Raw genomic sequence first — 24,051 nt, 5'->3', positions numbered from 1 at the left:
CAAAAATGATTATAAAACTTTTTTTTGGGATGCACTTTTAATAAATCATTACCATCGGAATCTGGTATGATTTGTGACTTGGCAGGACTATCTTTGAGGCCATTCCGTCGGCACAAAAGCAATGTCTCATAGCATATAATACATTTTCATTTTACAGTCCATAGGTCCTGGACGATTGAAGAAAAATAGAAATTTGAACAGTAATTGATACTTTCAATAAAACTATATTGTTTTTGAATGCTGCAGAAGGAAATGAAATAGAATGCAAATAATATTGTATGTAACGCAACAATAGACCAGGTGATATTTATCTCTTATTCAAAAACAACAATGCTGATTTTAATTACTTAAATAATTACGCTTGATAGAAAAGTTTGAAAAGGCATAACTAATTGATGAACATAACTAGTCTAAATAAACTACACTTTTGACGTATTTAAAAAATGTACATTGATGTTAAAAATAAAATAAAGAGAATCTAAATTTTTGTAACAGTATATATTTTTCCTTTAATAGATAAATTGGGGAGAGTTAAGAAAAACGTGTTGAGTGAGATATAAACCTACAATGTAATTGAACAAAAAATCATTCAAAAGCTTTATGGCTTGTAAAGCTTGTGTATGCCTGCCTGCTCACATCTATACTATTACGTAGCAAAACTCAACTCTTTCATAAAGAATAACACAGGTCATCTATTGAAGAATACATAGCATAAAAGTTGCATGAAACAGAATGCCATAGTCAAAGTCACAATATAATATAATACGAAATGAAGAATAAGTGATGTGATGTGACAAGTAGAAAATAGGCATTTCCTTAAATAAATGACATAAAACTCGAAGAACAATATTCATACATAAAACCTTGAGAATATCACAAAGTATCCTGACAATGAATGACATAGAACTCGAAGAACACTATTAATACATAAAACCTTGAAAATATCACAAAGTATCCTGAGATTGAGACTAGTAAAAGTTTTAGACCTTTGGCAGGAATAGATAATAAAGCACCTGGTATATAAGTAAAGATATGGGGTGTTCATCTGCCTTACAAATGATGTACAATAAAAAAGTGGAGGGCAGGGTGGTGGCAAACCGTGGACAATCATGGATGTTTACAAAATGAACAATTACTACGCATGCGCAGACTAGCTCATATGCATAACTTGCCAGTGCGCATGCCTAAACTAAAAATACACAGTAGTGGAAATCAATACCACGTGGTAAACAAAACATACAAATAAAGTGGTCAACATGCAAAAACTATTTATGGACATAAATTTGTTTTATGCCTGCCTGATCACATCTATCCTATTACGTAGCAAAACTCAACTCTTTCGTAAAAAAAAAAACAGGTCATTTATTGAAGAATACATAGCATAACAGTTGCATGAAACATAATGCCATAGTCAAAGTCACAATATACGATAATACGAAATGAAGAATAAGTGATGTGATGTGACAAGTAGAAAATAGGCATTTCCTCCTATAAATGACATAAAACTCGAAGAACAATATTCATACATAAAACCTTGAAAATATCACAAAGTATCCTGAGATTGAGACTAGTAAAAGTTTTAGACCTTTGGCAGGAATAGATAATAAAGTACCTGGTATATAAGTAAAGATATGGGGTGTTCATCTGCCACCTTAACAAGATAGGCTATATCACTAATCGATAGGTTTATATACTCGTATATATGTGAATATAGACAATCTTGTTAACGCCCCATATCCAAAAACCACATTGCAGTTGAACAGAAATGTCAGTGCATGATTAAGAAAAATTGTACCAAGTTATAACAAAATAACTAATTTGTGGAAAATGGAACACCCTTCAACATAACGACTATTTTTAGAAAAAGCATACATGTACAAGCAAATTTGAGTGTTTTAGTCCCCGACTAAAAGTAAGATAAGTCAAAAAGACAACCAGTAGCTCCTGTCTAATGGTTGATATTAACTATAAACTAAAAAGGTTACAACATAAAGACTATTGTTACAAAAGACAAAACATGTACCAGCAAATTGACTCTTTGTGCCCCTGACTCAAAGTAAGATAATGGCAAAGATATTAAAAACACAACCAGTAGCCCCTGTCTAATGGTTGCTAGAAAAAAGGATCGTGAACCCCCTGTCTTCACTGTCACATGCAACTGTCAAAACTCAAACGAATGTCAATCAAAACTTAAGTGTTGGGATTCTAATGTACTTTTTAAAAGCACCAGACTTCCATCTACCCATGCCCTGAATTTGTAATTTCGAAAACCTCTAAGAGGCAGCTGTAGTAGCAGCCCCAATGCGGAAGCTATTAGCTTTGTAAAGATGCAAGTCCAAAATTACAAAAAGCTAAAGCCGAACGCAGTTGCTGTGTGAAGTATTGACGCGAGATGGGCGAACCATCCATTAAGGAAAATAACGGCTCTGATGGTGAGGAATGTTTCCTAAGATTTAGGTAATGTAGAAGTGCTTGGCATGGGCAAACTAAAGGATCCGTCGTGTTTTGCTGCAGGCGTAGAGTAGTTGTGTTTGCTTTAGAATGCTTAAAGTGAGGTATATTTATATCTATATACCTATTGCATGGACTATCGGATCCTAACGTGATATTTCCAAAAAGAAGGAAATGCTGGGTTGGAGCATTTGTTTTGGTAAGCTCTCCTACTCGTAAAAAAGTACTTAATGCTAAGGTAAACATGGCCCGGAAGAGGGATTTAGTAAAAGCTGATGTGGTACTAAACTCCAAAGCATGAATTATTTTCTTCAGAATTGTTGGGGTTATAGGTAGCCGTGAGTCAGATGATGGTTTCGATTTCCGGAATCCCTGAAGCATTTTACGAATGCTGAAATGTTGTGTAATATCTGTGGAGTTACCAAGTTGTAAAATAAAACTAAGTGACGAAACCAGTGTTGAAGTAGTGGATGCGGCAAATCCTTTCAGGTAGCAATGTGCAATAAATGTAGACAGGTGATGAACATAGGGTGGTAGAGGGGATGCGTTATATTGAAAGGATTGTTCAATAAAAAAGTTGTAGGTTAAATAAGCTGATTTGTAAGCTGATAATGTTGATTCAGACAGAGAGTTGCGGACTAAAAAATTGGCTGTTTCAGTCAAATCCGCACTAATGCTGGAGGAACTGGAGTTGGCTCGATGTCCATATGTGGAAAGCGGGCTTTGAATTATTTCACCTGCAAGCGAGATAGTAAAACAGCGGCTGTATTAGAAATTCCTGGAATATGTTTGGCATGGAAATGAATGTTGTGTTGCAATGAAAGAATCATTAAACGCCTCATCAATTGCATTAGGTTAGGGTCCTTTGGTGTAGTTTTGTTAATCACATGCACAACTGCTATATTGTAAGAATGTAATACAACGATACAGTTCTTCAGAAGAGGTACCCATAATTCTAATGCAATGACAATAGGTAAAATTTTCTAACTGAAATGTGGTACTTTAACCATTCAGGAGCAAACTTGGAGTAAATCCATTGTGTGCGAAAGGTGCATCCAAATCCGGCATTACTAGCATCAGTAAAAAAAGGCAATGAAGATGAAGAATGGGATATGCCAGAAGGAAAGAAACCTTTGCCATTGAATTGATTCAAAAACACCCCCCAAGCATGCAGTTTGCCTGTAGATACAGTCGACTGTGGTGATATGGTTTTTGAGGCCAATTGTTAGATCTATAAGACGTCTTAAAAAAGTACGACCAGGAGGAACTACACTACAGGCAAAATTGAGCATACCAATTAAAGATTGCAGTTCCTTCAAAGTTGAAGAACGCTTTGCTTTGAATTTTTGAATTTCCAATTTCAATTGAGTTAATTTATTTTGAGGTAATCGAATTTCGAAGTTCAAGGTATCTAATTCCAGGCCCAAAAATGTGAGAGTTATGGTGGGGTAAACAGTTTTTTTTCTGATTTTACGGGTAAGCTAATGTCATTGGATAGTTGATAAAAGGCAAACAGAGCACTGTAACATGTTGATGAGTGGGGTTCACTTAGGAAAAGAAAATCGTCTATGATCTGCACGCAATGTATAACAGATAATTTTGTTTCAAGGATCCATTGAAGAGCCGAGCTGATTTTTTCAAAAAAGATTACATGAATAGCTGAGTCCAAAAGGCAATGTTTTGTCGTAGTAATACATATTGTCTACCATGAATTCAAGTAGTTCGAAATCATCTGGATTAATAGGGATCTGTTTATAAGCATTCTCAAGATCTGTTTTTGCTAACAACGCACCCCTTCCCAATTGTCTAATTATATTAATACATGTAGCCGTTTCTACTGATTGCTATTGTACTGTACACAAATCTTTAGGTATGTTGTGATTTATAGACATACCCTCAGGATAAGATAAATGATGTATCAAACGAAATTCACCGACAGCTTTTTGGGCTACCAATCCAAGAGGTGAAACTTGTATATTAGGAAATGGTGGATTTGGGTAAGGCCCGGCTATACGGTGGGCTCGTAATTCATTGCTGAGTTTACTTTGAAGGATTCCATCATTATTGTTCAGAGAAGAGATATTTCTAGAAACTCTAAAAGCACGTTCCCCCTGATATGGGATTCTAAAACCAAAGGTAAACCCACTAATTAAGATTTGGGTCAAAGATGGATCATAGCCGTCAAGATAACTGGACAATTTGTCGACTTGAATTGGTGTGTTGATACTTATATCCCTATCACTTAGTGGAGCCTTGTTGGTTAGAGGTGCTGGCAGGTTTTCTAGTATTTTGTTTTGCAAAGGTTTGTTTTGGTCTATTGGGACACTGTCTTCGCGGATGCTTTCCCGCACAGTAATGGCAAACATGTTGATGGGGGCAGTTGTTTTTTGTGCACGAGCCAACATTGTTGAGGGAATAGCAGTAGTTATGTGACTTGGATTGGGCACACAAAAGGGCTGTTTCTTGTACTTGAGTTTAAAATCTAGTCCAGAAACTTAAGCTTCTTGGTATAGCTCAATATTTTTTCTTCTCCCAAGCGCATAATGAAGGTTCTTTTTCGCGCCATCGCCTAAACTTTTCATCATACATTAAAGCAGCAGAGTCTCCACACGAGTCAGCAATTCTTTGCACAGTGTGTGCGTACGTCATTAAGTTTTCAATTTCGTGGGGAAACTTTTCTGCATAGATTTCGACAATTATGTGGAACGCCTCTACCCATTTAGTTATAGATTTGATAGGGCCCTTGTCGTTTGCCTAAACAAAAATGAGCTCACCATTTGATGAACTGTTTGGCGTGGATTTTTGCCCTAATTTTGGAATCTACACCCAATGTTAAACCAGTTGCCGAGCGTGAATCCCCTTCAGTATTCTGATTAAGCAACTGCATACCTTGAGAAGTTATCTCTTGCAGTAGGGAATGGTAAGGTGTTACTGCTTGTGAAGAGGCTTGTTGTGTGTCGGCTGATTGCTGTTGTGAAGTTGCAGTCTGCATGGGGATTGACGATGAAGGATTGTTCTCAACATGGTGATATTCATCCATATAGCGTCGAAAAGTATCTTCGATGGTTGGGATGATAGAGGCCATACACGTCCTTATCATCGTTTCCATGTCCTCATGAGACATAAGACCGCTTTGAGGTTGGGTTTCTGTGGGAGGATTCGAGGCTGCCTTGTTCCGCCTCCTGCGTTTTGGTGTGGATGCCATCTAAATCGAATAGAGTAAAATATAAAAGAAATGAAGATGTTAATATATACTAAAATGAACATATACAAGAATATGCATAGCCAAAAAGCTTTCATGCTATCTTTAAACTGATCTAATGTAAGGTAAAACTGTGGTATAGCAGCTTGTTATATACCCCAGGTATATAAATGTAATGCTCTCAGACAATTAGTGTTAAGCTTGTTATAAATGTTATAACACATTGCTTATAGCAGAAAGAAGTCTGCCATACATTTAGCAGTTTTATCACTTACATATACAATAGCACTAGAGGTGTACATTTTTGCTAAACAGCATCACGACATGCAATGTATCTGAAGACTTTGACGAAAGTAATCGATTGCATACTTGCATCAAGCTAAATCATGTTATGTATAAACATTGCAGCTTGTACACCAATTTAGTTGCTTAGCATAGCCTGAGGCTCTGTTTTATATGTAAACATTGCAAAACTGTTTATCATATCATACATGTATCATTGCTTCTGTCGCCATAGCATTGGAGCTGTTTCTTATATTCATTCAAATCAGCTGATATAGCTTTAAAATAACCAGAAATATTCATATTCTGGTATTTGTTTGGTAAATTGTCATAGACCAAAAAACAAAGCTGTTACCTGTGTCCAAACAAATTATAACAAGTGATGCAAAGTCTTATCTTCAGATTGATCTGGATGCTTTGAACTGAAATAAACATATCAGTTTAAATAGATAATATTACAAACATAAGGTTAATCTAATAAAATTGTTAAAGGTTTAAGGAACACTTGGTAAAATTTCAATTACTTAAAGCGTAACCGACTTATTAAACAAAAATATGAGAAATAAAATTGCACGATGGGTGGTTACAAAGCAATATTTACAGCTAGAAGCCCCTGTCGTCATTGCTGTTTACAGAAGGACTAGGCTTGGGTTCCTGTCTTAGCTGAATTAATAGGACACCTCTGATCTGTCTAAACAGTTTATGGAACCCCAAGTCATTAAGATGAACCCCGTCGCATAAAACTGGTTTCTGACTTTCCGCGAATCCTCTCAGCTTCTAAAATGTTACTGTGTGACAAGCGCAAAATTGCTTAAGAAGTCTATTAGCTTTTTTGACTCGTTGATTATAAATAAGACAGCCTATAGTTCTAGTCACTTCTCTAGGGAGAAAACAAAGCACGGTAACAGACTTTAAATGGAAACACCTTTTAAGTTGAGTCACATAGGCAGTCAATTTAGAAACAATACATTTCAAACTAAAATCTAGTTCACTCGAGTCCAAATCATTGCCTCCAATGAAAACAATTAGGTGCTTAGGTCTACACCCTCGCACTGCAGATGTAATAAGGGATAGATGGTGACCATTGTTCACAAGTCCTCGACTTATACCGAAATAGTTCACCTCTTTGAGTTCATATATATTAAACACAAAATTAGCGGAACGACGTTAACCTAAAAATGTTTTGAGTCTTTTCACATGCGAATCGCCCACTATCAATGTTGACATTATGAAATAAACAATAGAAAAAGTTGACACAGATATTTTCACCCATTACACGCAAATATACACAAGTTCAAACTGCTGTATAATAAATCACATCCACGTCTCTGGTACATCGCACACAATAACTTTGACATCGATGGGCAACAATGTTATGACTGGAGTGTCACTGGCGCCATTTTGAACCGCGCGAAAATCACTCCTGGAGTACCATGAAGCCTTGATAATTCGCTAAAAAACGAGATATAGATAACGTTACCTATGAAAACACACACCAGGCCCCGTTAGTGAATTGTTGAAGTCGCAGAATATCGTAAAATTGGACGGACGGGGTCGTAATTCATGTAAACATCTTCGTTCACAAACCGTGGACAATCATGGATGTTTACAAAATGAACAATGACTACGCATGCGCAGACTAGCTAATATGCATAACTTGCCAGTGCGCATGCCTAAACTAAAAATACACAGTAGTGGAAAACAATACCACGTGGTAAACAAAACATACAAATAAAGTGGTCAACATGCATAAACTATTTATGGACATTAATGTGTTTTTAAACACATCTGGGTGAGTTACATTGAAACTGCTCAATGCTGTTCTTGTAAAGTTTTGCATGGTATGTTTCCAACCAATCACGTAATGTTTTAAAAAGGATGTAACACTCTTCGATACACATTTCATAAATACATAAAAGTCGTATATTTGTCTAACACAGCGTGCAATTCTTATCAAGTGATTACTAATCAATGAATTATTCTAATAAAGTAAATCATTCAATAAACAATAATGCAATAACCACATTCATCAATAGAAGAGAGTTATGTTATTTATTAATTGACAGGTAAAAGACTAAATTATGAATTATTGAATTAAATCTCAACAAAATACCAAAAAAGAAAAAAGAAAAAATATTTATATTTATTCATGAAAAAAAAATAGCAATAAATGCTTTCCATTTACAACTCCACACATCAACTGAATTATATCTTTGAATTTTTCATTCTACGTTAATCAATATCCAAAACCTACGTAATGTTCAATTATGACGTCACGTTTGGTTCGAATACACAGTGTAATATCAAAAATTCATTACATGTGTGATACCACTGTATATTGAGCTTAACATAAATGTGATAAATATAAATAACATTTTAAGTGGGACTTGCAAATCATTTGAAAGGATTTGCAACGCCTCAAGAATTGCAAAATATTTTTCTTGAAAATTCGTAAATTCTTTTAATCACATCTATATGAGAATAACGTGTTAAGTTACTGAGTTCATGTCTTGAAAATGTATTCTTCGATTAAGCTTCAAAGCAGGGCCATTTGATCTTGTCAATGACATTATTTGTTTTCTCTGACATTCCGTTATAATTTGAAACTGAATACCGTTGTTTTAATGTTTCATTAGTCTTATATGTTAAACTCAAATGTTTTTACTAAGGTTTTCTTAATACTTTGTTGGAAACATGTATTAGCATTCTGATGTCATGCTGCATGTAATTTGCCTCCGATTACTTTCCTCTATTGCTTATATATTTTTAATGTACACTTACCTGTGTTATTATGTTAATTTTACAGACAGTAACAACTCTATAAGTGTTATTAACCAGAACAAGACGACTTCGATAAACAAAGAATATATTTGTTTGAACTATTTTTCTGTAAAGTAACGGATATGTAAAATGTGTGTAATATGTAGCTAATTATTTATATACAAATTGAGTATCTTCTCTGATTTTTATGAGTCAAATTCGTTAGATACGCTAACCACTTTGTAAATTATCAATACAAGAAGATATATTTCTCCCATTTTCTTCTGACAAACACATATACATGTACAGTGTACATTGAATATATTTCTTTTCTGTAACCATTATATATTGGTTATTTTTTTTCTACATATGCAACTCTGTGTGGTAGCACTGATATGTTAATATCAAAAACGACATGTTATTATATGAGTGCAATATACAAACAATAAATACCACACACAACACACATCTACTACACAGAGCTCTCTGTATATAACGAGAATACACTTCATGGAAGATAACTCCTGGCAGTTTATCGTTGTATTAGATAACACACTGTCAATGTACAGGACAGGTGTTGGTACAGACAGCAGGTATAGTGTTTCTTGTAAAGATATTGTTCCTGAGACAAGTCCACTTTGATATACATATTGGATACGTACAAATATCATTCCAGTTAGTAGGATGTGTGGTAAATATAGGCAGTTGTGTAACTAAGCATTTGTCTTACAGTCATTTCATGCATATCTTTTACAATGTTATGCTATGCTATCATATGCAGTTTTATTGAATGCAATGAGATTTTAAATGGAATGAAATGAGATTTGAACAAAACACATCCATACACAGTGTCACAATTTTGTATATATGTTCAATTAAAGTTTTATTAGTCTATTAATATTTGTGAGTAACGGCGCTCCATAGAGTGCCACGGTCAGCTAGTCATTGTTTGTTAGACCGGTGTTCGTGCATGAGTTAGTTCCGGCCAGGTCGTTGATAAGAGAAGGTGTGTCTTTCTGTGTGAACCTTCGTGGAGTTTGACAATATGTCTTAGGACCTGTGTGGCCTATGTCTAATCCTGTGTGGAGTGTTTGAATAGAATTCCTGTGTGTTTAAAGTACGATAAACCGTATTGAGAAAGAACAGCAGTAAGTGAGAAGTATTTTTCATTATCATTTCAATTTAGAATGCGCATACGTAAGTAGATATCTATATTGTCCTTTGCTAAGTGTGGTATGGAATGTTTGTTTGTATAAGAATATAAGATATTGTAGCCCGACGGTTGAATATAATGTGTGTTTTTGAACAGTGTAGTGTTGTAATTTTCACTGAGGACCCGACAATGAATTGAATTTTAGGTGACTAGCTGAGTGTGTGTGGTTGGTTATATACAAGACGGTATCATCCGTGGGTGAAGGACAACGAGAAGCTAACCATCGTGGACCCATCGTCAACGTGGGAAATGTAACACACGCTGACGCACGGGCACATTGTAGCTGGTGATATGGTCCAATAACATCCGTGACGAAAGGTTGGATTTACATGACAGTATCTCTACGCACGTGTACCAGGTTATACGATATACATGAACGTGTGATGTATCTATATCACCAGTGATTAACATAAATTGTAGTCTCAACTATGCACGTACCTAATGCGGGTGAATCTATTTATTAAAATACAACTTCCCAAAAGCATTGTCCGGACTTAGCATTCATAAGTGACATCAGCCAAAGTCGGGTTATTTTTTCTGTTTACATATGTTGGGGGGTATTTAGGGGGTTAGTTTATTTTTTTTAAATATTGTTTATTTGAATGCATTTTGTGATTTTTCAGCTATTTGCGTGTGTGAATTGAGTGTATGAGTGTGTGTGTGTTTAGAGAGGGTTGTATGCATTAGCTTTATATGTTTTCTTTACGCTGTAAATAAAGCTATTTTCACGGTTCTGCCTCTTTATCTGTTCAAAGTTAAGTTTGTAAACGAGGGGATTTCCAGGTCTTTTAATGCAAATTGTGACACACAGAAGAGTTACAAATATTTTGGAATAGAATAATAAAAAGCCAAAATCTACCATGAATCTGCAATGTGAATGAGATTGTATGCTATGGTATGGGATTCCAATGCTATGGTATGGGATTCTAATGCTATGCTATACGATTTCAATGCTGTGTTTTACTATTCCGTATGTTGTAAAAGATATGTTCGACCTTTCTGTAGAACAATATTTACGGCGATAAATATCAACAAAATTCGCTGTGGGACATTGTTTTAGAATATATATTCAACTGTTGCATACTGGGAAACTGTTGCATTAGCTCATATAACAAAGCAAACACAGTGTAGCTTCATTCAGGTGTTGATCTTACCTAAAAGAAATGTTTATGAAAACGAAGAGTCCGAAGTACAATATAAGTAAATACTTTAAATAATTTCAATGTAGTGTGTATAGCAATATGTAGAAACATTATAAATTTTCAATGAAACTGGTCATTGAGAATTACTTTTTTTATTATTCTAGTGATAAAACGACAGCATTGTAACTCATTCATAATCGTTATAGTCCACTACTTAAACAATACCGGAAATATACTCTTGAGTGCACGCAACCTAAATGTTCACACGTTTCACTGGAAGTGATTCTTGAATGAATAATGTCAAATGAATGCACAACCCCCCCCCCCCCCCAACAAAAAAACATTAAAAAAAATTGGTTACGCCTCGGTGTTGCAAAATATATTTCTTTAAAATTCCTTAATTATTTCAACTAAATTTATATGAGAATAGAGAGTAGAGCTACTGCATGAATACATGTCTTGAAACTATACTCTACCCCTAAGCTTAAAAGAAGGGTCACTTGATTTTTTCGAAGTTCAGTTATAAATGGAAATGGAATACTATTGTTTAAATTTTTACATTAGCCTTATCTGTTCATACTTAAAAAAAATTTACTCATGTGTTCCTAATACTTTGTAGGAAACATGTATTAACATTCTGATGTCATATTGCATGTGGTTTGCCTCCAATTGCCTTTCTTCATTGCATATATATTTTCAATGTACCCTTCCCTGTGTTATCGTGTTAGTTTCAAAGACAGCAAAAACTCTATAAGTGCTATTAACCAGAAAAAAGACGACTTCTATATAGTCTAAAAAAAGTAGATGTCAGTGAAACCCTTCAGTGTGTAGGCCAGATAAGAATACATTTGTATGAAATTTGCTTCTGTAAATTTACGGATATGTAAAATGTGTTTAATATGTAGCTGATTATTTATGTAAATATTGAATATCCACTCTGCGTTTATGAGTCAATTTCGTTATATACGCCAAACACCTTTTAAATTATCAATACAAGTAGATATATTTTTCTTTCTTTCTTCTGACAAAAACATATATATACAGTGTACATTGAATATATTTCTTTCCTGTAATCATTATAAATTGTTAATCATTTTTTCTACATATGCAAGTTTGCTTGGTAGCACTGATACGTTAATATCGGCATGTTATTATATGAGTGCAATATACAAACAATAATTACTACACACAACACACATCTACTGCACAGAGCTCCCTGTATATAACGAGAATACTCTTCACGGAAGATAACTCCTGGCAGTTTATCGTTGTATTAGATATCACACTGTCAATGTACAGGACAGGTGGTGGTAAAGACAGTAGGTATAGTATTTCTTGTAAAATTATTGTTTCTTAGACACCAAGTCCCCTTTGATATACATATTGGATACGTACAAATATCATTCCAGTTAGTAGGATATGTGTTAAAGATAGACAGTTGTGTAACTAAGCATTTGTCTTACAGTCATTTCGTGGATATCTTTTACAACGTTTTGTTATGATATGATATGCGGTTAATTGATAAGCTATGAGATATTCATGTATTGCTATGAGATTTGAACAAAACACATCCATACACAGAAGAGATCCAAAAATGTTGGAGTAAAATAATTAGAAGCCATACTTTACCACTAATCTGCAATGTGAATATTTCTTCTTTATTTAATAAAATCATTTAAAATCGAGTTAAAATCATGGTGTATGTTATGCTATGGTTTGACGAATGAGATAGTATGCTATGGTATGGGATTCCAATATTATGGTATGAGATTCCATTGCTATGCTATAAGATTTCAATGTTATATTATGCTAGGGCGTATGCTGTAAAAGATATGCTTGATTCTACTATAGAACTATATTTACCGCGAAAAAACTGTGGGACTCTTTTTCATTAGCTCATATAACAAAGCATACACAGTGTAGCTTCAGTCAGGTGTTGAGCTTACCAAAAAGAAACGTTTATGAAAACGAGTCTGATTTTTATGAAAATAAGTCCGATGTACTATATGAGTGAATATAAAACAATAATTTAAGTGTATAACGATATATTAAAATATAATGTGTCAAGGAAACTCGTCATTGATGCTTTCGTTGTTCCACTTTTGTATTTATTCCACTGATAAAACGACAGCAATACAGTTTAACTCATTCATAATCATTATATTCCACTACTTAAACAATACCGGAAAGATACCCTACTCTTGAGTGCACGCCACTTAAACGTTAACACGTTACACTGGGAGTGATCCTTGAATGAATAGTGTCAAGTGAATGCAATGTTAACCCCCCCCCCCCCCCCAACAACAAGAATAAAGTAAAAAAAAAAAGGAATAAACAAAAAAAACAACAAAAAACAAAAAAACAATCTTACCCAAATAAATATTGATTTATATTTGCAACAAGTCGTCTGAATAAAACTTGACTTAACGGAATGTTCTAAAATAAATTATCACTTGAGAAGATCATTTTAACATTGTTGTTTGATATGTACTTTTAAATAAGTCATTACCATCGGAAGCTGCTATGATTTGTGCTTTGGCGAGACTATCTTTTGCGTCATTCATTCGGCATAAAACAATGTCTCGTAGAATATTATATATTTTCATTGTAGAGTTCATAGGTCCGCGACGATTAAGAAAACATAGAAAATTGAAGAGCAATTGACACTTTCATTAAAACAACATAGTTTTGAATGCTGCAAAAGGAAATAAAACAGGATGCAAATAATATTGTATAACGCAACAATTAACAAGATGATATTTATTTTCTATACAAAAACACCAATGCTGTTTTTAATTACTTAAATAATTACGCCTGATAGAAAAGTTTTAATGGGCATAATTAATTGATAAACATCACTAGACTAACTAAACTGCTGTTCTGAAAATAAAATAAAAAGAATATAAATGTTTGTAACAGTGAATATTTTTCCTTTAATTGTTTAATTTTGGGGAGAGTTAAGAAAAATGTGCTGACTGAGATAAAATCCCACACTGTAATTGAACAAAAGCAACATTCAAAAGCTTCACAGCTTGTACAGTTTAATTTTAAACAAATATCGGTGAGTTACAGGGAAACTACACAATGTTGTTCTTGTAAAGATTTTGCATGGCATGTTCCCAATCAACCACGTAATGTTTTACAAAGGATGTATCACTCTTCGATACACATTTTATAAAAAAAAAACCCATAGAAATAATACATTTTTGTCACCGCGTGCAATTCTAATCAAGGGATTACTAATCAATGATTATTCTAATAAAGTAAATCATTCAATGAATAATCAGTGAAATTTTTCAAAGCAATAACCACATTTATCATTAAATGAGAGTGTTGTTTGTTTTTAATTGCCAGAAAGAGAAATAAACTAAAAGTTGTTAAATTAAAAATCTCAACAACATACCAGTGTTATGATTTGCCCTTTTGTAATGTAATTACACATACAATTTTTTTTTAAATAAGCTGACTTTGTTTTAGCTTTGTAACTTTTTTGCATAAAGGAAAAGTTATTTTTTTTTCATTTAGACAACTTCACACTACTACCTTGAAAATTTAAATTTACAATAAACAGAGTTTTAAAGCGAGGGATACTACCAGTAAACATGACCACGTAAACGTCATCATGGTGTTACACGGAGAATACCTGACAGGGACAGCATAATGAAATACATTCAAATCATAACGCATGAATTATATATTGGTGGAACAATATAACATGATATAATACTGATAATATGTTCAAATTGTATTCAATATGGAGTTAACCATGTGGTTTTACATCAGTTTAATGCGTAACACATAAATAAAACATTCCCCGTTATGAAAAAGACATTGTCGACAAGTTAAATAGATCTAGCTGCTGTGAATGATTCGCTAACCAATATCTAAAACAAAGAAAAAACACATATCGTTAACGAAATACACTTTTTTATTTTTTATTTTTTTTAAGTCATAAGCTAATATTATGAATCATATTAAAAATAAGAACAATCTTCATTAGAAATGATGAAATATGAAGTTCATGCAACGATTAACTAGTGTACCCAAATCTGAGGCAAGACCAATTTAATGTTGAACCGAAACTATTATCATTCATCAAAAGTACAATACTTTATATATATAGTATCCTTTTCTACAACACCTTACATTGTATCATTTTATTTATTATTCAACGTATTTTGTTTGTCTTTACATTTATGAGCAGATGTACCTTTATTCTCAACATAAAGTGTGACATTTAAGTTCTATATTTATTCATGTACTCTTCAAAACTACTTGATTTATTTTTAAAAGAGATGACTTGACTTGGTCCCAAATTGACTCACTCTAAACATGTTTATTTTTTTTCAAATACCATCCTTTACCATGTCTACACACAGTTTTTTGGTGACACAGTCACTGAGATTTTCATTAGAAACTATAAGAAAAAAAATCACTTTTCTGCTTAAATAATAATGCGTACAGTGTTTGCATGCGGCTTCTTAGGGATCCATGCGCTGTGTTTATTTCCTTAAACGTACTTATCTGAACATGCAGGCCTCTTTATTCAATAACCCAATTGTTATAGTGGTTAAGCAGAGGAAGAAGAAAGCTGAAGACTTTAGCTTGTAAATCAATATTTATATACCCAAGAACCAATGCCTGTATTAAAAGTCCCAAATACTAATAAATAACGTGTTATTATATACATTTTAACAAAGATTAAACAGCTGTACACTGTCTATGTGTCAGTATGTGGGTTTATTTACAAGAACAATTTGTTCAGATAATAAATCACATTAATCTATTAAAAAAAAACTTTCCATCTTACTTTGTTTGAGTGCAAAAATTAAAGTAATATTCTTGTACATTTATCTCACCATAAATGATAAATATTAGATATATCATAAGTTATGCTATGTTTTCGTAGACTAGACGTATATGTATATTAGAAGTTACGTATAGAAAGAAATAGTTCCTCAATGTCGAAAGGAAATAGTTTGGTATTCTAAGAGTGCGCAGCGGGTATACAAATATGACATGTATTTATAAATTTATATTAAATATATTTTTGTTGGTTATAATGTTACTAATTCATATTTACTTTTTCCCAAACAGGGAATTAAGAGGTGTGTAGCCGTACAAAAAATAACCCCCCCCCCCAAAAAAAAAAACAAAAAAAAAACAACAACAAACTTTTATAACTGCTGCCTTAATAGTTTTTTTTCTGCAAATTTAGCTAAATCTTAAACAGCATGAAACACAAAATGAAATATTTTATTGTTTATTTTACTTTTAATCGATTTAATGTACATTTATTGTGTATACAGATCTATATATTATACATTTCTTGTATATTATTACATGCCACGACAAGTGTTTTGACCATATCATTTTAATGATGTAACAATGCGTTCGTAATTTGTGTTTACCGCTATTACAGACACATATGAAAGTTATTGAGCACAATTTTAGCTAATTTATTCAGAATAAAATATGGCACATTATATAAATTAATTAAATTAATATACATTATATAAATCCATCTAAACTATGTTACCTCTGACCAATATGTATAATTGTATTAAATTGAAACGTGTCGACGATATTGTAAGAAAAAGTTGAATGAATGAAAATACATTTTATCAAAACACAGAACAAACTTTCTTATTTTTGAAAACTTACTTTCCCTTATTTGAGTGCTTATCAGAGCAGTTGGGGAGAGGACATAGTAGGACTAATGGGTGTTTTTGTTCTGGTTTTATCATTCGCATACCATCCATTCCTTTTTATTGAGCTATCATGGAAATAGTAGTCTTTTGTTAATCATCTTATTATTTCACTTGCATCGTCTGTTTTTGTCAAGTATCAAGATTCCTGCCGGATGCCTCTATATAAAAAGAACATTATTTATTTATACAGTTATTTATTCATTTAATAAGTACTTAAAAGGGCATGGCCACGATTTTGGTCAATTTCTGTTTTTCTTTTTGTATTTTTTACAATGCTTTAGGAATGCATTTCTAATGATAAAAAGAAAGTTAAAAGTTAGTCTTTGAGTTATTAGCAAGATACATGGCTCACAATTCTTTGTTATATTAACAAGGCTTGTGCCCTGTTTTTGTTTTCAGAGGTTCAATATACCAATTTAAAATATTTTTCAAGCTGATCTGTACTTGATTTTCATGTTAAGCATAACTAAACAGTTCCTAAAATTTTACACATTCATTTTAGGTCTAAACCTGAAATTTTCACTTCAACATTCAAAATGTAAACAGCAGCTTTGTTTACTTGGCAAAGAATTGTAATCTCTGTAATTTGCTTACAACTTATTGAATGGCAATACCATTAAAAATGTCCTTCTGAAGCATTGTAAACATCAAAATCGAAAACAAGATATTATTAACTAAAATTGTGACCATGCCTCTTTGAAATAAATAAAATAAAATCATAGTCATGATATATGGATATATGTATTCATCTAAAATGAAATTAAGATTAAATAGAACTGTATTGCTATTGCATCTCAAACGATCGAGGTTTTCTTTGTTGTATGCTAGTCGATGAATATTATAATAAGCTCTCTTTACTTCATGTTTAACTTCCTAGTCACGTGACCATGGAGTCTGCGCCTTCTCTACGTCTTAAATTCACAACGCCTTCCCGTTTTAACCTTCCTATTACTACTTTTTCTGTTGAGTGACCATGTCTATACTCATAGAGTAATCTTATTTGACCAGATCGACAAGACACTACCATGGTGTCCATATTCGGACACTCTGTGTATCACTTTGATGTCGTCACTGTGTGGTTCTGTCTGCTTGCAGTCTCCCAGGCGGCGTATGGTAAGTAAATTTAAAGCACAAACTCATTTTAACAATAATAACGTAAATGCACATCAACACAAGTGCACGTAATTATACTTAATTAGACTAAGTGTTTCACATGTGAAATAATTGGATCCACTGTAAACTTGTATAGACCAATGATTTACAAATTTTGTTGTCAAAATGGTTCAAAAACAGAATCAGAATGATGATGAAAAGTGCTAGGACTACTATTGTCCAGTAATGTAAGGTATTGGGTTATATGATTCCGATAGTCGCAGTCTCTTAGATACTTGTTTACAATAATGCATGAAAGAGTTGACTATCATGTGTTGAAGTAAATATCTAAGTCACGGTCACACTGTCAGGACTTAAAGCTACGAGCCATCACGAGTTATAGGGAGCTATGACTCGACAAATGTTGGCCAGTTTACTATGGTGTTTAATGACAGGGACATCAGTTCGATTTTTTTAGCTCACCTGAGCTGAAAACTCAAGTGAGCTATTCTGATCACATTTTGTCTGTCGTTTGTCTGTCTGTCCAGCTGTCCGTCTGTCTGTCTGTCTGTCTGTAAAATTTTCACATTTTCAACATCATCTCAGAAACCACTGCGCCATTTTCAACGACACTGGGCACAAAGCATCCTTAGCCTAAGGAAATTCAAAAATGTAACAATTAAGGACCACACCTTTTTGCAAATGGAGATGATAAGGAATTTATGAACATTTTCGAGAAATTTTCAAAAATCTTCTTCTCAGGAACCATAAAACCAGGAAAACTGAAACTTGTGTGGAAACATCCACGAAGGTACCATGCAGGTAGCACAAATTTAAATTTGTGAAAATCATGACCCTCGGGGGAAGGGTTGGGCCACATTGGGGGGGGGGGGGGGTCAAAGTTAAACATAGGAATATATAGATTAAATCTTTAAAAATATTTTTCTCAGAAACTAATCAGCCAGGAACAATGAAACTTGTGTGAAAGCATCCTCAGCGAGTGGAGATTCACAGTTGTGAAAATCATGATCCCCAGATGTAGGGTGGGGCCACAATGAGGGGTTGAAGTTCAACATAGGAATATATAAAGTAAATCTTTAAAATTCTTCTCAGAAACTAATCAGGAAGAAAGGCTGACGCTTGTGTGGAAGCATCTACAGGAAGTGTAGATTCAAAGTTATAAAAATCATGACCTCAAGGGGTAGGATGTGGCCACAATATGGGGGGGGGGGGAGGGGGGTAAAGTTCAAATAGGAATAAATAGAGCTAATCGTTTAAAATCTTCTTCTCAGAAACTAATCAGCCAGAAAAACTGAAACTTGTGTTGGAGCATCCTCAGATAGTGTAGATTCATAGATGTGAAAATCGTGGTCCCCAGGGGTCGGGTGGGGCCACAATGGGGGATCAAAATTTAACATCTGAACATATAAAATAAATCTTTAAAAATCTTCTTATCAGAAACCAATCACCCAGGAAGCATCCTCAGAGAGTGTAGATTTACAGTTGTAAAAATCATGACCATCGAGGGTAGGGTGGGGCCACAATTGGGGGTCGTAGTTTAACATAGGAATATGTAGAGTTAATCTTTAAAAACCTTCTTCTCAGAACCAATCAGGCAGGAAAGCTGAACCTTGTGTGGAAGCATTGTTAGGTAGAGTAGATTCAAAGTTGTGAAAATCATGACCCCCGAGGCTAGGGTAGGGCAACAATTGGGGGTCGAAGTTTAACATAGGAATGTGTAAGGAAATCTTTTAAAGCTTCTTCTCGAGCTGATCAGCCAGGAAAGTCAATTCAAAATTGTAAAATGCATGACCCTGAGGGGTAAGGTGAGCCCACAATGGGGGGTCAAAGTTTAACAAAGAAACATAAAATAAAACTTTGAAAATCTTTTTCTAAGAAACTAATGATCCATAAAAGGTAAAACTTTGGTGAAAGTATTCTTAGGTAGTGTAGATTCAAAATTGCGAAAATCATGACCCCGGAAGTAGGGTGCGGCCACAAATGGGGGTTGAAGTTTAACAAAGGAATATATATAATATAAGTAAATCTTTAAAAATCTGGTTCTCAGAAACGATTCAGCCAAGAAAACTGAAACTTTTGTTGAAGCATCCTCAAGTAGTGTAGATTCAAAGTTGTGAAAGTCGTGATCCCCAGTTGTCGGGTTGGGCCTCAATGAGGGGTTAAAATTTAACATAGGAACATATAGAGTAAATATTGAAAAATCTTTTTCTCAGAAACTAATCTGCCATCAAAGCCGACACTTGTGTGGAAGCATCCTCAGAGAGTGTAGATTCAAAGTTGTGAAAAGTATGATCCCCGGGGCTAGGATGGGGCTTTATTGGGGGGAGGGGGTTGAAGTTCAATATAGTACATGTAATATATAAAGTAGATCTTTAAAAATCTTTTTCTCAGAAACTAATCAGCCAGGAAAGCTGACACTTGTGTGGAAGCATTCACAGATGGTGTAGATTCAAAGTTGTGAAAATCGTGATCCCCAGTTGTCGGGTGGGGCCTAAGTGAGGAGTTAAAATTTAACATAGGAACATATTGAGTCAATATTTAAAAATCTTCTTCTCAGAAACTAATCAGCCATGAAAGCTGACACTTGTGTGAAAGCATCCCCAGAGAGTGTAGATTCAAAGTTGTGAAATGTATGACCCCCGGGAATAGGATTGGTCTACAATGAGGGAGGGGGGGGGTTGAAATTTAACATTGTAATATATAAAGTAGATCTTTAAAACTCTTCTTCTCAGAAACTAATCAGCCAGGAAAGCTGACACTTGTGTGAAAGCATTTTCAGATAATGTAGATTCATAGTTGTGAAAATTGTGATCCCTAGGGATCGGCTTTGGTCACAATGGGGGGGTCGAAGTTTAACATATGGACATAAAGAGTTAATCTTTAAAAATCTTCTTCTACGAAACCAATTAGCCAGGAAAGCTGACACTTGTGTGGTAGCATCATCAGGTAGTAAAGAATTAAAGTTGTAAAAATCATGACGCCCGAAGGTAGGGTGGGGCCATAATGAGGGGTCGAAGTTTAGCATAGGAATGTGTAAGGTAAATATTTTAAAATCTTATTCTCAGAAACTAACTAGCCAGGAAAGCTGACATTGTGTGGAAGCATCATCAGGTAGTATAGAATCAAAGTTGTGAAAATCATGACGCCCGAGGGTAGGGTGGGGCCACAATGAAGGGTCGAAGTTCAACATAGGAATATGTAAGGTAAATCTTTAAAAATCAAATTCTCAGAAACTAATCAGCCAGGAAAGCTGAAACTTGTGTGGAAGCATCATTGGGTAGAGTTAATTCAAAGTTGTGAAAATGCTGACCCGTGGGGGTAAGGTGAGCTCACAATGGGGGTCAAAGTTTAACAAAGAAACATATACAATAAATCTTTTTCTCAGAAACTAATCCAGAAAACGTGGAACTTGTAAGGAAGTATTCTTAGGTAGTTTAGATTCAAATTTGTAAAAATCATGACCCTTGGAGGCAGGATGGGGCCACAATGGGAGGTCAAATTTAAACATAGGAACATATAAAGTTTATCTTTAAAAATCTTTTTCTCAGAATCTTATAAGCCAAGAAAGTTGAAACTTTTGCTGAAGCATGCCCAGGTAGTGTAGATTCACAATTTTGAAAAACATGACCCCTGGCGGTAGGGCGGGGCCACAATGATGGGTTGAAGCTTAATGTAGGAACATATAAAGTAAATATTTAAAAATCTTCTTGTGTGGAAGCATCCTCAGAGAGTGTAAATTCCAAGTTATGAAAATCATGACCACTGGGAGTAGGATGGGACTACAATGGGGGAGGGGGGGGGGTAAATTGAATATAGGAATATATGAAGTAAATCTTTAAAAATCTTTTTCTCAGAAACTAATCAGACCGCAAATTTGAAATTTGTGTGGAAGCATTTTCAGGTAGTGTAGATTAAAAGTTGTAAAAATCATTAACCCAGGGATGGGGTGGGACCACCATGGGGGGTCGAAGTTTAACATAGGAATATATGGAGTGAATCTTTATGAATCATCTTCTCAGAAACCAATCAGCTAAGAAAGCGGAAACTCTTGTTGTTGTTTTAAGAGGTAGTAAAAATTTAAAGTTGAAAAAATCGTGACCCCCGAGGGGTGTCCAAGTTTAACATAGGATTATGTAGATTAAATCTTTAAAAATCTTATTCTCAGAAACTGATCAGCCAGGAAAGCTGAAACTTGTGTGGAAACATCCTCAGGGAGTGTAGACTCGAAGTTGTGAAAATCATGACCCCTGGGGGTAGGGTGAGGCCACAATTGGGGGTCTAAGTTTATCATAGGAACATAAAGAGTTAATCTTTAAAATCTTTTTCTAAAAAACTAATCAGCCAGGAAAGCTGAAACTTTTATGGAAGCAATATTAAGAAGTGAAGATTCAAAATTGTGAATATCGGGATCCACAGAGTTCGGGTTGGGCCACAATGAGGGGTCAATATTTAACAGAGGAACACATTGAGTTAAGCTTTAAAATCTTCTAAGAAACTATTAAGCTAGGAAAGCTGACACTTGTGTGGAAGCATCCTCAGGTAGTGTAGACTCGAAGTTGTGAAAATCATGACCCCCGCGGGTAGGTTGGGGCAACAATTTTGGGTCAAAGATAAACATAGTAATATAAAAAGTCAATCTTTAAAGATCTTCTTCTAAGAAACTGATCAGCCAGGAAAATTTTGGAAGCATCCCCAGGTAGTGTAGATTCCAAGTTGTGAAAATCATGATCCCCAGAGGTAGGGTGAGGCCACATTGGGCTATTTTCAAAATTGTGAAAATCATGACCCCTGGAGGTAGGGTGGGGCAACAATGTGGGGATGAAGTTTAAAATAGGATTAAATATATTAAATCTTTAAAATATTCTCTTTTTAAAAAACTAATCAGCCAGGAAAGCTGACACTTGTGTGGAAGCATCCTTAGGTAGTGTATATTCACAGTTCTGAAAAACATGATCCCCAGAGGTAGGGTGAGGCCATAATAAGGGGTCAAATTTCACATAGAAATATATAGAGGAAATCTTTCAAAAATCTTCTTCTCAGAAACTAATCAGCCAGAAAAGGTGACACTTGTGTGGAAGCTTCCTCAGAGAGTGTGAATTCAAAGTTGTGAAATACATGACTTCCATGGTAAAGTGAGCCTACAATAGGGGTCAAAGTTTAACATATGAACATATATAGTAAATTTTTAAAAAATCTTCTTCTGAAAAACTAATTAGCCAGGAAATCTGAAACCTGTGTGGCAGAATTGTCAGGTAGCGTTGATTCAAAGTTGTGAAAATCATAACCCCCGACGTCAGGGTGGGCCCACAATTGGGAATCGAAATTTAAGATAGGAACAAAATAAAGTAAATTTGAGAAATGTTCTTCTCAGAAACTTATCAGCCAAGAAAGCTGAAACTTGTGTGAAAGCATCCTCAGGTACTGTAAAGTGAAAGTTGTGAAAATCATGACCCCTGGCTTATAATCATGATCTCTAGGGGTAGGGTGATGCCACAATGGGGGGGGGGGGTCAAAGTTTTAAATAGGAACATATAGAGTAAATCTTTAAAAATATTCTTCTCAGAAACTAATCAGCCCGGAAAACTGAAACGTGTGTGGAAGCATCCCCAGGAAATGTAGACTCAAAGTTGTGAAAATCATGACCCCCGGGGTTAGAATGGGGCCACAAGTGTTAATTCAAAATTGTGAAAATCGGGATCAACAGGGGTAGGTTGGGGCCACAATTGGGGGTCAAAGATAAACATAGGAACATATAGAGTAAATTTTTAAAAATATTGTTCTCAGAAACTAATCAGCCAAGAAAGCTGAAACTTTTGTGGAATCATCCTCAAAAAATATTTATTCCAAGTTGTGAAAATCAAGATCCCCAGAGTTATGGTGAGGCCACATTCGGTGGTCAAAATTTAACATAGGAACACTTAGAGTAAATCTTTAAAAATCTTCTTCTCAGAAACTTATTAGCCAGGAAAGCTGAAACTTGGAAGGAAGCATCATCAACATTGTGAAAAGCATGACCCCTGGGGGTAGGGTGGGGCAACAATGAGGGGATACAGTTTAAAATAGGAATATGTAGAGTAAATCCTTAAGAATTGTCTTTCATGAAACCAATCAGCCAGGAAAGCTGAAACTTGTGTGGAAGCATCCTAAGGTAGTGTAGATTCACAGTTCTTAAAGCCA

At 34.6% G+C, this 24,051-nt stretch overlaps 2 protein-coding genes across 2 annotated transcripts in view; one reads left to right on the top strand and one right to left on the bottom strand.

Annotated features, from left to right (window-relative positions):
- LOC128170918 (neurogenic locus notch homolog protein 2-like) overlaps nt 1-24,051 on the top strand; it is a 658,320-nt gene that overhangs the window by 521,897 nt on the left and 112,372 nt on the right. The window lies entirely within an intron of this gene.
- On the bottom strand, nt 894-7,500 carry LOC128170937 (uncharacterized). Its single transcript, XM_052836717.1, has 4 exons — nt 6,537-7,500; nt 6,291-6,357; nt 5,341-5,656; nt 894-3,188 (listed from the first exon to the last, which is right to left on the bottom strand). Exons 3-4 carry the CDS (start codon nt 5,654-5,656, stop codon nt 2,314-2,316), a joined length of 1,191 nt encoding a protein of 396 aa, XP_052692677.1. The 5' UTR covers nt 6,291-6,357; nt 6,537-7,500; the 3' UTR covers nt 894-2,313.

This window comes from Crassostrea angulata, chromosome 2 (genome assembly GCF_025612915.1).
Source record: "Crassostrea angulata isolate pt1a10 chromosome 2, ASM2561291v2, whole genome shotgun sequence".
In the NCBI taxonomy this organism is placed as follows: domain Eukaryota; kingdom Metazoa; phylum Mollusca; class Bivalvia; order Ostreida; family Ostreidae; genus Magallana; species Magallana angulata.
Note: the sequence above shows the minus strand (reverse complement) of the source record. Positions and strands in the feature narration are given on the sequence as shown.